The sequence below is a fragment of the Gavia stellata genome, chromosome 3 (genome assembly GCF_030936135.1).
Source record: "Gavia stellata isolate bGavSte3 chromosome 3, bGavSte3.hap2, whole genome shotgun sequence".
NCBI lineage: Eukaryota > Metazoa > Chordata > Aves > Gaviiformes > Gaviidae > Gavia > Gavia stellata.
The window spans coordinates 30,686,357-30,702,128 of record NC_082596.1 but is presented as its reverse complement, the minus strand read 5'-3'; the positions used below and the strand labels follow the sequence as shown (position 1 = coordinate 30,702,128).

Genomic DNA, 15,772 nt, shown 5'->3' with positions numbered 1-15,772 from the left:
TTTCTGCATCCGCACTGCTGTAGTACGCTGTCACACATGCCAGAAAATTTTTCACAGGCAACCCACAGACTCGTATGTGAGCTGCCTGTGAAGCAATCAAAGGTATGGAGAAAGGCAGAACTAAAGCAGGACGTACCCCATTTATGAACATTATGAGACCTGAATGGAATATTTATATTCTTAATGGGCTGGTCTTAATTCACTTGCCCTCCTGCTCCCCATCTACTATACAACAGGCTGTATCCTCCTCTGACAGCTGAAGTCTATGTCAATGACAGTACTAATCCCTACCGCGCATGCCCTCGCTTGTTGTTCTGCCATGGCAGCAATACCATTTCAGTTTTGGCTGGCATCCTAGAAGAAAAAAAATGTGCTGTGCACCATCCATCACAGGCATCCTTGTCAGCATGTGTCACCAGAGGTGGCATATCCCGAAGAACCTGTTGAATCCAAAACTGAGCCGCTGTTATCTGCAAGTGGATTTTGTTTTCCTTTGGTGATAGGCCTTCATACTCAACTGTATTACCCACCTTCCCAAAATTGCAACACTTATCAGAGAAAAAACCCACACAAGTTTTAATTTAGAGAGTACAGCCAGAAATTCATTATTCTATGTAATAACTTGTGGGCATGTTTATTTTGCACATCTTGGACAGAGAGATTTATAGACTTTCAATATCTGAGCAGGATTTGGGGAGCTGTGATCTCATAAGTGCAGTAGGTTTGAGCACTGTTTTCATTTAGGAGAGGTGTCAAATATTAAACTAATTATTTGGATGTAAGTAAAACAAAGATGGATCTTTCTGGGTTACTTACTGCAAACAGAATGACAGAACAGCCTCTCTTTCCAGACAAACCTAAATGAATAACTGTGCTGAAAGAAAACATGAATCCACTCCAAATAGTGATGCACCTCTCCCAGATAAGAACTTGGGAATATCTTGAAGTGAGCACTGGGCTTCTGGTGGGTAACTGATGCTTGATCTTGGCAAGCATCCACTTATATGAGCTAAAGCTGAGAAGCATCTCCATGTTCTCGTTCATGAATTTTTTATTAATCTCAGCCTTTAGAACTCTTTAAAGTGTGAATAAAAAGGCTGCTGGGGGATAACACCAAAATAAAGAACACAGTGTGCACACAAAAAGGGTTAATTGTCATTATTGATCCACGGTTATGGTGGTGACCCAGTATCCTAGTGAATGGCATGACACGAAGTAATGAATGCATTTACTACAATTTATTGTTTCCTAATGTTATTTTCATTTCTTTGTGGATCACTGCAGAAAAGGACAAAGAGCTGGGAATGGGGGATAGCTGTTGCGATCAGTAGTCTCTAACAATGCAGTCAACGCAGTCAGGTTATCTGCAGGTATGCAGTCCTGCGTGCAGCATACTGACTGGACAGTGCAGAAAATGCAATGCCATTTTCTCAAGAACAAAGCCATTCTTTCTATAACACTTTTTCTGTAAATACAGCTGCAAACATCACACAATCAGCTGGAATTACCCATTGTCACTTTTGGAACACCTCCATTACAGGCCGTGACATCCTGAATCCCTGGGAGGCTTTGTTGCTGGATGTACTTTTTCCTTTTCCCTAAAATAAACCAGCTCAGGTTGACAGTGACCATGTGAATTGAGCAAGAGGCAAACGTAAAAGGCCATAATGTTCTTCCTTCTTATTGGAGTTTACTAGATTCCACCTCAGTAAGTTTAAAAAAAAAATAAAAGGCAAGTCTTCTGATTATTATACAATGTATGACTGAAGAGTGAAAAGTAACAACAGTGACCTAAATCTGATTTTACCGCAAACTTAAATGGAAGGTTACATTAACACTGAAAGCTTTTGAAACTCTCATCCAAAGTTGTCTCCTTTCTTACCTGAGCACTGCTTTTCCATTCTGGCCTAATTGCTTGGAAAATAGGTACAATTATTTTTAAGTGTGGAATTATAAATGCTTATAAGATTGATAAGTAGTATCAGGCATTATGGGAAAGGATCGTAAGGCTGAGGTTCCAGCAGAGTGAAGGTATGCACAGCTAGATGTAGACTGTTGGGCCAATGTATATCAGGCCAGCATAAATATTTTTAGGGTTTAGTTGTATCTCAGCTCTGCTTTCAAGGAAAAAATTTGTAATATTGTTAACAGCAGTGTCTAATAAGGAGCTGAAAATTAGGAAGCAAAAGATTAGGAGACAGCGTGCTGAAGCAATGTTGTGGTGAATCACATTCATTTTTATTCAGAGGGATCATTCAACCTAGTGTTTTTCTCTGGCCATTTTTGTTTGTTGCAATGCAAGATTTAGGGATCTTCTTTTAGACTTAAAATGAATTAAAATAACAATGCTAAGGCTTTAAAAATTCTGCCTGTACCTTTCCTTGTACTCCATTCCTCATTTTAAATGACAGGCATGAGATTTGTGGTTTATGCACTATATCCAGAAGATTCCTGTCTCCAGGTGAGCTTAGAGAGCTGTTTTATTTGATCAGCCACTGGAATTTCTCATTGCACTGGGGGAAAAAAAAAGAAAAATAAAAGAATAAAAAAGAAAAAGAAAGAATCTAACAGTTCTAAAAGCTGCAGGTACTGAGGTTTAAGATAGGTCTGCGGACTAGTCTTCCCTTAGCAATAATGATAAATAAGAATTTCAGATATGACATTTCTGAGACTAAGGGATGTTTTGTTTGCTATATTAAAGCAATTGACTCCAGCATCCACTTCAACAGCAATAATTTATTCCAGATTCAGGAATTTTTTGTCTCTCAGTGTTCCTTTGCAACCTTCTATTTTCAGAAGCTGTGTGATAAAAATGAATTGCAAAATTTAACAAAAATTGTTCCAGTGGAAAATACATGCTTCTATTGTGAATATTTTCACACAAAAGCATACATGTACAAATATATGAGGGAAAAGGAAAATGCAGGAACCTTGGGTAGGGGTTAGCAACCTGGGGGAAAATTTTAATCTTGGGGGTGTGTGGTGGGGGTTGTATCTATTTTAACTTCATGACCAAGTTGCAGAAGAAACACTATGGTGTCCAATGAGACTCAATGCAAAAATAAGGATTCCATACTGGAATCTGATATAAACCTAAAAAGTCTTCGAGGAAGAGAATGCCCAATGAGTGTTTATTGTCTTGTCTAGCTCTATATTTCTTATGCCAACTGCAGTAGAGATTAGTTTCCAAAGCCTTTTTACAAACATTTGTGCTGTGTGTTTATGTGTGGTTTGCTCAAAATAATCACATTCTGAAGAAATAAATTGGAAATCTCATGGTCCCACAGATTTCTGGGGAAAAGAATTAACTTAGAGTGGAGGAGTTCCTGGTTCCTATGGTCTCTGAGCCAAAATGACATATTTTCTTTTCTTTTGACATCTATTGTTTGTATGGCAAAGCTAACGTAAACAGAAAATGTTACTGGGGAGCATAGAAGAAGGTGCATCCAGTTAACGTAAGAGTTAATGACCAATTTGAGATCTTCCCTAGCACTGGGTATTGATATGCATGGTAATTTATACTTTTACTTTTTAAAAATTAAACTAGAATATGTCACATTGTCTTTTTTGTAGTACCTTTGATATTCAGACTCAATTTAATGAGTTTCAAAATAATTACTTTATTTCCTAATATGATTTTTAGTAACTTATTACAATGTTTCCTGTTATTGATTCAGGAGATATGCAAATTAATGTAATTAATAATATGTAGTAGACCTTAACCACTTCTGAGAGAACTTCTGAAGCAGTATACCTGCATGCAAGACCAAGTATAAATCTACAGAAGTAAACAGCAAAAGTCCAACAAATTGCAGAGAGAAGGATGATGTTTTATGTTTAGAGAAAGGATTTCTGACATGACTGCTATGAGTTTGGTTATTACTGATGGGTGAAATGAATAGTAGTTGAAAAAGGGTTTGAGGGGATGAAGTGTGGGAGAATCATAAGGCCAAAAAAGAGGTCACTTCTTGTCGAGAAACACATTTTTTTGTTAAAAAAATACATCAATGTGATGTATTAGTAAGAATAACAGAGCAATTGGACATTTACGTAGTTAGCAAGGCTATTTGAAGTTGTAGTGATTTCCAGTTCCAGTTAGTACCAGTTAGGTACTAATAAAATCAGTATAGGAAGAAAGATAAAACATCATGCTTTAGGACTTAAAGTAATACTAAACTACTTAGTATTTTAGGAGGAGAATCATGCTGAGACGATAAGAGAATGGAGAAAAAATGATCTTGTTTCTAACAAGTTTGAAGTTCTTGTGTCTTCTTCCAAAGCATCTGGGGCAGCTGGAGGCAGAAAACTACAGTATATGAACCATCAGTCTGACAAGATATTGCATTTTCTCTATTCCTATCAACTATTTTTATATTTTCCTTGCAGAAATGCCAAAGAGACATGAATAAAACAACACTGCATATCATTCATTTTGAAGCTTATTTCCAATTATTGTATGTCCTGCTTTTGCAATAGGCTTCTATGCTGTTGTAGTTTGGTTGTCAAATTGAATCCACTGGGGAACTTCATGCACTGGCAATGAGAGAGACCTAGTACACGGCTAGAACCTAAGCGTTGCTAATACAGAAATACTGGATTTGGCTTATCATTTGTTTGTAAATCACATCCACAGTAATGTTTCCTCCTGTGTGCTGAATTTCAGTGGCATTATCTCCACTTTTTCTGTCATTTTATTCAACTCAACCCTGACCTGTTAATAAAAATGGTAGACTTTAGGTTAGTGAGTGTCACAAGGCTTTTCCCTTCATGTTACTACTATATTATTTTATAATACTAAGACTGTGATAGTGTTGAGGGAATACTTAAAGCTTTTACATGAAAACATATGAGCTAATTCTGTGGCTGTCCGTCATATGTTTTATAGTGGTTGTGTTACAAAGACAAAACTTTTCAGAACCCTAATATGTGATATATTGGATATAAGGAAAACATTTTTTACAAAGAGGGTGGTAAGACACTGAACCAGGTTGCCCAGAGAAGTTTTGGATGCCCCATCATTAGAAGTGTTCACAGTCAGGTTGAACAGGGCTTTCAGCAACCCAATCTAGCAAAAGATGTTCATGCCCATTTTAGTGGGGTTGGACTACATGATGTTTAAAGGTCCCTTCCAACCCAAACCATTCTATGATTCTATGAGTCTATAATTTGGGACACAAATTTTTATAAAGTTGGCACTGAAAAAATTACTGTATCTCAGGGAAAATACTATAAGACTTGTGTTATGCAATTCCAAAGTGTATTTGGAGCTTGAACATAATATCCTCTATAGATCCCCTAATCCAGATAAACCTGGAACATGAAAATCATGGGCAGAAAGAGGGTATATGGAAAGGAGAACTGAACAGCTGGAAGTAGTTGAGAGTAGTTGTTTGGGGCACAGCTGGAAGTAGTTGAGAGTAGTTGTTTGGGGCAGAGGTCTTGTTGAAGTGAGGTGGGGCCAAGATGAAGGCTTAGATCACTATGAAGAGAACACTGAAGAATAGAGGAAGGATTTCAGGACAAAGAATGAGGATAAAATAGGCGTGTTTTGGAGAGGAATAGTAGTGAAAAGTGGTGAAATGTACTTGGGGATGCAAAGGTCCATTCTTGTCTCCTCTGCCAGCCTCCTGTGATCTGTGGATGTCATTTTTCAAGACATTGTGAAATCCACAGCATGATTCCTCTCTGATCTGTTGTTACACTGGATTAAAGCCTCTAGCCTGTGGGAATACCCTCAAGGTCAGACCTACTCTTGATGGTTTTGACAGCAAAGTTCAGGGTATCAAAAATGTACCTACTCCGCAGTGATGACTGCTACGTCAACAAACCCCAGGGGCAGAAGCAGGTACAGTAGCCAACATTTTGGAGATGCAGACTTTGCCCTCCCACATAACAGCACCTTGAAGGTGCCCATCCACATCCTCTGCCCCATACCATCCCCTGCTGTCTCTGCCCCATGCCCCTGGGGCTCTGGGCCCTCCTGCCCAAGCCAAGACAGAACCCAGCGCTGCTGCGACATGCAGAATGAGCTGTGTATTGGAAAGCATTTCTGTGGAAGCCATTCTGCTTGTGCCACCCAGAAAGCCTTGGGAACATTCACTTTTCAAAATTATGAGGAAATGCACTTCAAATGTAAGTAATTTTTGCTGGAACATCCAGGTAATATGGTTAAAAAATGCAGACAAAAGAATTGGTAATTTTTGGCAAAATATTGTTATTGTGATGGTTATTTTAGTAACAATACTTTTTTTTCATGTTTGCATTAGTAAAGTTGACCGCCTGCAGGAAGAATAGTGAGAAAGACAAAGGGATTGGGGCAATGGGGATAGTGAACTCTTTTGTACATTACAGATTTAAATTGTCATGAAAAACTATTTCTTGGAGCATGAAGCTAACATTAGCAGGAGAGTTAGATAAAAGGCTGTGGGGCAGAGAAAGTAGCCAAGTATTAGAAGAGAGAAAAAAAGAATGTAATTTGAGGAAAAGTTAAAAATTACTGAGGTTCAGGGCATGTTCCCTAGAATAAATCATATTGAAATCTGAAAGATATAGATGAGGGACTTTCATACTGTATCCTCACTACACTGTTTAATGTTGCTGCTTGAGGCTAACTGCAATGCTGAGGAACTCAGACATCTACTCAACATTAAGTTTTGTCTGAGCTGGTAATAACTCTCTTTTGTTACCAAAGAAAAGCAGCAGAGAGTTTGTTGGCTGCTGCCCTGTAATGACTGTGCTTGATCTGAAAAAAGACAGGTGCCCTATTTTCTTTTTGTAAACAGCGTCTTTATTGTGATCAAGTGAAGGCAAAGAATGAAAGGGGCTCCTTGCACACCTCACTGTCTGAAAAAAGCTGTAACTCAAGGACCAGTTCTGTTTCCCATTAATAGCTGCAATGAGAAAGTACAGTGCGAGCAGGCATTGGATCATATGAGAGTCCCTGCTTGAACCTTTTTTTTTTTTTTTTTTGCTGGCTAAACTTACATTAAAACAGTTGTCTTTTTTTCCTGAAGGTAGCAGAAAGTACTTGATGTACTTTTCCATAGGTTTCCTATACCCTTGTGGCAATGTTAATCTGTATGTGCAGAATTAGCCCGTCCATGTGTCAAAAAGTACTTGTCAGGTAGAAATCCTGTTATCTGGGTGGGAAACAGAGCAGTTGAAAACTTGATTAAATTAAAAGGATCTTCTTACAGGAAGACCACACCTGCCTGCCTCTATAGTTTGGTGTCGGTGGGGTGAAGTGCTTGTATGACAGCCAGCTTCATGGCCGCCATGGCACAAACAGAACTAGGGGTTTCCACAGCAAACACCCAAACTCCCGCAGCTCTTACAGCTGGTCTGCAGATAAGTGGCTGTGGCCACGTAGTCCCGTGTAGCTGAGTCTGAAACTCTTGCACCTGCAAAACAGTGTGCATTTTCCCATAAAGGAACCCGCAAGTCCGGTGGTGAGGGGGGGGAGTGGGGAGGACTGTCACCAACAGGGCTTCCTTCCCACAGGAAGCACGTCACAGAACATGCCCTTTTCTCCATGATGTCCCTTCCCCTGCAGCCCAGTGCTCCAGCCATCCCCCAGAGTGATCTGCAGGGATTCAAGTGCCAACAGAGAAGCCGTTTGGGAAGTCTCAGCCATGGGCAGTCTTCAAAAGGCCACAAAGTTAGCATTCTCCCCTTCCCCAGGCAGGGTGGGCAGGCCACGGACCACAGCTGGTTGTACATGCAAAGAAGCCAGGAAGGTCTGCCCAGTGACTGTGCCATTACTTGGGGTGGGAAGTGCAGGAATGGCAGCAAACAGACAAAAAACAAGGTAGACCAATGCTCCATGTCATCTGTGAACCACACAGGCATCTGTTTGGCAGCTAAGGGAGAGATCGCTGTCTCCAGGACCCTGAAGGAACGGTTTGTGATGGGTGCATAGACAGGACAGGATTTCCCCTTTTATCTGTTGCCTGTCCTTACGCTAACCCAGTTTCCTGCGGAACAGAAAGAGACTTTCCAGCAAGACAACGCCTGACACTTCTGTTACTGAATGGTGTTAAGAATGATAGCTTATATAATCCTATAGCCTCATTTCATTTTAGCAGTATTTAGTGAAAGAAGAAATGGTTGAACAAAGCAATTTCATATACTATTCAACAAGCATCTCTTTCCGTACGAAGCATTAACAATAGCTGTCATCTTTGTACAAAAAGTCTTCCAATTACTTCAATGCTAAGAGAAAATCCAAATGCAGCTGAGAGCCCCACAAGCAAATTATTAATACCATTATGGAAAAAGAAAACGTGTGACCCAGACCTTCATTTAATATTTTACTAGCCTTGAAAGTTAATTTGAGTTTGTGTTCAATTTTCTAGGAAGTTTCTCCTTTACACCTGTGCAATCTGGGCACAGAATTGAACAGAACTGAGAACTGTCCTTTCCTCTCCACTTTTTTCACATTTCATTACTAGAGATGGGGAAAAGGGAGGAGGTTACATGTAATTAATTCAACATATGAAGAAAAAAGGAAGTCTGTGATGTAAAAAATGTCTTATGACTTCATTACAATTCCTTTAGTATGCAGTAGGGAGATTTATAGGACTGGTAGATAGAAAAGTATAAAAGAAAGATAGATTAGCTTTAGCTTTGCTAGTCTCCACTTATGCCATAAATCACATGACTGGAGGCTTTCTCTAAATTCCATATACCTCTTGGTCTTCCTCTTCTGTCCCATACACTGTGGGTCATCTGAAAAATGAGAAAATGCATCCTGATCTCCCTATATCCATATCTCTGTCTGGATATAAATTATACATTCACTGTGTGAATTATTTCTCTGTACGTTAATTTTAATTACAATTTCTTCCATTAAAGGTTGATCTAAAACAGAGCTGGTCTGGAAGTACACAATGACACACTCTTTCATCCAAAATTTTAAGTCAAGCAACTGTGGGATTTTTCAAGGAATGTCTCAGTTTCTGCAACCATTCACAAGAATGGGTGGAAGAAGATCTGATGAAACATGTCTTAGAAAATTAGCTGTTGAGCTACAAAGGCCCTTCGAGTTTTCTTAGCTCCAGGTCTTGGTTCTCAGTCTTTCTGACATGGAGCCAACACTCCAATACTTAATTATAGGTACTTGGAACTGTTCTCTTTCACTGGGTCTTACCCTGCAAAGCAAAGTGGCCACAACTAAAATGCCAATTCGCAATGGTCCCTAGCTCATGTCAATTCTCTGCCTATGTCTAGAAATTGCATTGGAAAGTACTTGTTAACTGGGGCTAAAAGTCAAGCCAGGAACCACTCTGACAATTTAATACAAGCAAATTATTTTTAATACCATTATGGAAAAGAAAAAATGTGTGACCCAGACCTTCATGTAATATTTTACTAGCCTTGAAAGTTAATTTGAATTTGTGTCTGGGAAGGGCACTATTTAATTTCATAGTATAGATGTAGCCTGAGACACAGGTCCTGGATTTGCGGCAGAAAGCCTCAAAGTCCCAATTTTCATGGTTTGAGCTAGTGCCTGTTGAAGCTTCTAGTTTATGGCATTTGGTTTTGTGAACCAAAATGGTTGACTGGTTTTGGTTTTGGGTTTATTTTTTTCAATAAAACTTTTTAAAGAATCTGAAGGGCAGGTATACTGAGTATTACACTTCTAGGGTATGAATACTCTTTAGGTATCATTGCTTACACTTACAAAGCTTGTTTAAAGGCAACTGTTGTCTTCAGGACTAGATTCTCAGGTTGCTTTGGCAGAGAACCTAGGAGCAAAGCCTCAAGGCTAGCTGGTACTGCCTCTCCAAAAATAGGAGGTTCATGCACCAGAGTCTCCTTGGTCATTACTATACTGCCTAATGGCGGTAGTCAGGCAGTGGTAGGAAACGGTGATAGGAGAAAGGTAGATCATGCTGTATTGAGTTGCTCTTTCAGACAAATTTATGTAGCCACTGAATATGATCACTGCTCTCTCTAAATGGTTTGCATATTCTTTTTTTTTAAGTCATTTTTTTCTCATTATTTGCTATGCACTTTTCAGTATAATTAGAAATTAGATATATTCTACTGATGACACACAACCTTGAATGAAATCTAGATCTCATACCTTAACTAACCTCTGCTGTGCTAACAGGGATAAAACTGAAGGTGCATTTCTTTTAATAAAGAAAGTAATCTTGTTTGATTCTGAAAGCACAGAGAGAGCAGGTTGCTGCATTACAATGTGCTGTTTTCCGCACAGTCACTTTCATATTCATAGTGATTCCTTAATATTTTGAATTTCAGTGTTGAATTTATCTTAATGCTGATGTCTAACTGAACATTTATAGTGTATGATCAGAGAAAATAATGTGAGAGTCCCTGAGCTGCTCCATTCCCACGTAGAAGCAATGTGAATGTCTGCGTCCTTTGTCAAGTTGTCTGGTTCATATTCATGTACAAGTGCAGTAGCTAATTTTACAGAATAAGGAGTGATATCTCTCTGCATTCCTTGGGGTGGAATCATTAGCACAGGTAAATCTCTGTGCTGCAGCCAGCAAATTTGTTTGACACACAGTTTATGACCTAGTAGATGTAAATGTCTGCTGTGAAACTAATGATGGATGAAGGAAGAGAACAAGTTCTCTGACAAGATTTCCAGTTGGGCTAGAAATAATCTATCCTGTGAAATGTTGACAAGTTCACTTCTAATCTTAGTTAGAAAATTGAGGTTGGAGTAGATAGTGCTGAAAAATAATGGGGTGAAAATCTCTTCTAACTTTTCAAACCATTTCCTACATCCATTCTTAACTTACTACAAGGCGCTTAGGGACTTGCAGAGCTATTCAATCACTTTCATATTAACAGAAAAGCCCCATGTGCACAGCTTTTCTATGAACTATTTCCTGTGTTAAAGAGAAATTCTGGCTGTTACAGCCTGTATAACATAGTTCAGTGTTTTCTGCTAGTAGATTTAGAGATTTATTTAAGTGCAAGGAACTCTGAACTGATTCTAAACAGCTTTACAGCTGTGTTTTCTTAAACAGTGTTACCTTTCTGACAGTATTTGATTAAAATAAAGGGAACACATAACAAACAGCCCTTAGTCTTCTACTCATCTTTGTTAAAAGTGGGTGTGTAGAGCTGCAGATGTAGGTCTACAACAATAATCATCAAGATAGTATTGATCTGTCCTGGAAAGATGTGAAAAAGTTTTTAAAGTCCTTTAATGTTCATATGCCTAAGAATAGTGACCTGGGCTGTAGCTCTGAAAGAAAAGCAGATGAGAAACATGAAAAACATGTGAAGATGAATCCCACAGCCTCGGGTATTTCCCAAAAACAGATTATAATTCTACTTTTTTTCCTAAAATCTGACCTAGTTGTAGTAGGAGATGGTGAAAGTTAATACAGTCAATGACCTTACAGCTGACATATTAAAATAGTGTGGAAAGGTCTAATTATCATAAAGGTCACAGGGTAAAAATTTCATTCTAATTCTGTTATTTCCAGGAGCCAATGGAAATGCAGCACAGCTATCAAAATTCCTCAGTGGCTTTCAGAAATGCTTGATGTTTACTTTGTTGAGTCAACATTAGTAGAATTTATATTTCTTTAAATAAGGGAATCATAGCTGAATTTTTAACAACCATGGAAGAGGAAGGTTAATATGTATTTAATAAAGCACGTGCTTAAAATTAAGGGCAGGAAAGAATTTCAGGGAAGTATGAAAACTGTCTCCAATAAGCATCAAACTTCAGAGAGATAAGTAAAACAAGAAATTCAATATTTTATAGAAAACTGTGATTTAAGAGTAATATGGCTTCTACAAAAGGAACAACCATTAGATTTAATTCCAAAATGCTTTATATGGAGAAAATTTTACCAACAAGTATATTTTATATGAAATAGTTCAACAAAAAAGCTTTACATTTCAGGACCTTTTATAATTTTAAATAAATTTTGTTTTAGCTCAAAATATCAAATTTAAACGGAAAATATGTTTAAAATTCTTTTAAATGTTTGAAGCATGAAATTTCCAATGGAAAAATCTTTTCTGTCAAAAAATCTGAGGGACACACATTTTCAATGTTTCTGATTGTTAAAAAAAGTCATATGGATTACTTTTTGTACTTTGTGTGAAATAAGTGTCCAGTCAGTAAGTCTCAGGTTTTTATTGCAGCTTTTGAGGTCAAGAATAGGTTAAGTAAAAATGTCTGAGCTTTTAGCATCACTGCACTGGTCAGTGATGCTTCCTCATTCTACACCTCAGCTTTCTACTTCTCTTTTCCGTCCACTACACTCAAATTCAGGTTAAACATAGACTTTACCAAGAACATGCTTGAAAGTCTTGATCACCAGGTGATTCCATGGTAAATGTGATACACTGTTCTATTGCAGCAATTTTACACTGAAATAACTCTGATGATTTTGTACTCTTTACTCTTACTCATTACTCTTTTGAAGAGTACTCATTAGTCTTTTGAAGACCAGCCTGACTGAACAGAGAGCTTTGGATGGTATTCAGGAAAAAGAATAGAGTTTATGACCTTTGGAAGAAGTGGCAGGCATCTCAGGAGGACTACAAGGATGTCATGAGGTTTTGCAGGGAGAAAACTAGAAGGGCCAAAACCCAACTAGAACTTAACCTCACAACTGCCATAAAAGACAACAAAAAATGTTTCTATAAATACATTAGCAACAAAGGAGGGCTAAGGAGAATCTTCACCCTTCACTGAATGTGGGGCGAAATGTAGTGACAAAGGATGACTAAAAGGCTGAGGTACTTAATGCCTTCTTTGCCTCAATCTTTAACAGTAAGACCAGTTATTCTCTGGGTACCCAGCCCCCTGAGCTGGAAGATAGGGACGGGGAGCACAATGAAGCCCCCACAATCCAAGGGGACCTGCTACACCACCTGGACACCCACAAGTCTATGGGACTGGATGGGATCCACCCAAGGGTACTGAGGGAGCTGGCAGAAGTGCTCACCAAGCCACTTTCCATCATCTACCAGCAGTCCTGGCTAACCGGGGAGGTCCCAGTTGACTGGAGGTTAGCAAATGTGACGCCCATCTACAAGAAGGGCCGGAAGGAGGATCCGGGGAACTACAGGCCTGTCAGTCTGACCTTGGTGCCGGGGAAGGTTATGGCGCAGATGATCTTGAGTGCCATCACGTGGCACATACAGAACAACCGGGTGATCAGGCCCAGTCAGCATGGGTTTATGAAAGGCAGGTCCTGCCTGACTAACCTGATCTCCTTCCATGACAAGGTGACCTGCTTAGTGGACAAGGGAAAGGCTGTGGATGTAGCCTACCTAGACTTTAGTAAAGTCTTTGACACTGTTTCCCACAGCATTCTCCTGGAGAAACTGGCTGCTCATGGCTTGGATGGGGGTACTCTTTGCTGGGTAAAAATCTGGCCGGGCCCAAAGGGTTGTGGTGAATGGAGTTAAATCCAGTTGGCAGCCAGTCACAAGTGGTGTTCCCCAGGACTCAGTACTGGGGCCGGTCTTGTTTAATATCTTTATCAATGATCTCTCGGGGGGAGGATGGAGTGCACCCTCGGTACGTTCGCAGATGACACCAGGTTGGGTGGGAATGTTGATCTGCTTGAGGGAAGGAAGGCTCTGCAGAGGGATTTGGACAGGTTGAATCAATGGGCCGAGGCCAATTGTATGAGGTTCAACAAGGCCAAGTGCCGGGTCCTGCACTTGGGTCACAACAACCCCATGCAATGCTACAGGCTTGGGGACGAGTGGCTGGAAAGCTGCCCTGCAGAAAAGGACCTGGGGGTGTTGATTGAAAGCTGGCTTAATATGAGCCAGCAGTGTGCCCAGGTGGCCAAGAAGGCCAACAGCATCCTGGCATGTATCAGAAATAGTGTGGCCAGCAGGAGTAGGGAAGTGATTGTCCCCCTGTACTCAGCACTGGTGAGGCTGTACCTTGAGTACTGTGTTCAGTTTTGGGCTCCTCACTACAAGAAGGACATTGAGGTGCTGGAGCGTGTCCAGAGAAGGGCAACGAAGCTGGTGAGGGGTCTGGAGCACAAGTCTTCTGAGGAGTGGTTGAAGGAACTGAGGTTTTTTAGCCTGGAGAAAAAGAGGCTCAGGGGAGACCTTATCACTCTCTCCAACTACCTGAAAGGAGGTTGTAGAGAGGTGGTTGCTGGTCTCTTCTCCCAAGTGACAAGTGATAGGACAAGAGGAAATGGTCTCAAGTTGTGCCAGGAGAGGTTTAGATTGGATATTAGGAAAAACTTCTTCACTGAGAGGGTTGTCAAACATTAGAACAGGCTCCCCAGTGGAGTGATTGAGTCACCATCCCTGGAGGTATTTAAAAGATGTGTGGATGAGGCACTTGGGGACATCGTTTACTGGTGGAATTGGCAGTGTTAGGTTAATCGTTGGACTTGATGATCTTAAAGGTCTTTTCCAACGTGAACGATTCTATGATTCTATATTAGTGAAACTGAGGAGAGATTTAGCTGCAGTATCACTCAGATGGCAGGGAATTTGTTTCTTAATTAGAAGTTTTACTTTATCCATGTGATTTGCAACATCCAGTAAGAGCGGGGGAGCTTTTTAATATAGGTTTGTGTTTATAAAGATAGCTTCCTAAGCTCAAGCAATATATTCTCCACAGAAGGGTCTGTCCTTCTTTCTCCATGGGTAACTGTTACAAGCAATCAAAATGGTGGACATGTATTTCCTGATATGTCTTTGAGTACGATTCAAAAGAAGAGACTAATTTGAGAACCAGTATGACTAATGTCTATATAACTTTCACATATTTTTTAAATTTCAAGGATAAATACACAGGCATACTATAAGTGAACTTTTAAAAACAGTGCACAAGATTTCTGGTGTTGTTGAGACTTACGAATACCTGTCTAAGATAAAGTATGTGCAAAACCAGGTTTTCTCTTTCTCCATACAATTTTTAAAGCCAGTGTATTTTTATACTCAGAACCAAAAAAATATGTATTTGAGGTAGGAAACAGATACTCTCATTTGCTTTTGAAAACTCTCTTTTTGAATGGATAGTGAAGTGGCAATTAAAGATCAGTGTGCACTTCTCTAGATCCTAAATGGGAACTCTTCAGAACCATTATAGCCCACAACAGAATTTGACTTGCGATCATTGTTTGTCTCTACATCTAAGTTACCATTCAAGTCTCCTTCTGTAACAGAAGCCAACATTATTGGCTTCAGCTTCCTCAATGGAAACTCATGTATGTTTAAAAAATGTCAGTTACCAATAACTGACATTTTGCCTAAAATCTTCATGCATTACAGTAAGAATTTTTGGGAAAGTTTTATAGCATCAATTCGGAAGTGTTAAAAACTACATAGGTGTTTTAGGTATGCTGTCCATTTTCACTGTCTATTACTCATTTTCAGTGTCTTGAAGGTGCCTTTGTAAACTCACGCTAACTTCTAGATATTTGGCTTACTAATACCATACGTTTGCTTTCAGATATAAACATGGCAGGAGAACCAAAACCATACAGACCAAAACCGGGCAACAAGCGGCCACTTTCAGCACTATACAGGTAAGTGAGATTTCATGTTAACTTACTACAATTCAAATTTTTTCAGAAAAATTATGGTAACCTGAAATGTATCTACCAATGTCACTGTGTACCCATGAATGAGACAAAGGACTTTTTTTCTGTTCACTCTTTGATGTTTGTATGAAATATAATCAAGCTCCTGTACACACCAAAAGGTTTTGAATGTGAGTAAAACAGCCAGTATTGTAGCGTGTGACGCTACCTGTATCTGTTGACTCACCCCAGAGCAAAATGTT

The 15,772-nt window shown here is 39.5% G+C and overlaps 1 protein-coding gene across 1 annotated transcript in view; it reads left to right on the top strand.

Annotated features, from left to right (window-relative positions):
* RALYL (RALY RNA binding protein like) overlaps nt 1-15,772 on the top strand; it is a 187,815-nt gene that overhangs the window by 107,315 nt on the left and 64,728 nt on the right. Inside the window, exon 2 of the mRNA XM_059836359.1 lies at nt 15,440-15,515. Within this exon, the coding sequence (XP_059692342.1) occupies nt 15,440-15,515 (76 nt within the window). The remainder of the gene's footprint in view (nt 1-15,439; nt 15,516-15,772) is intronic.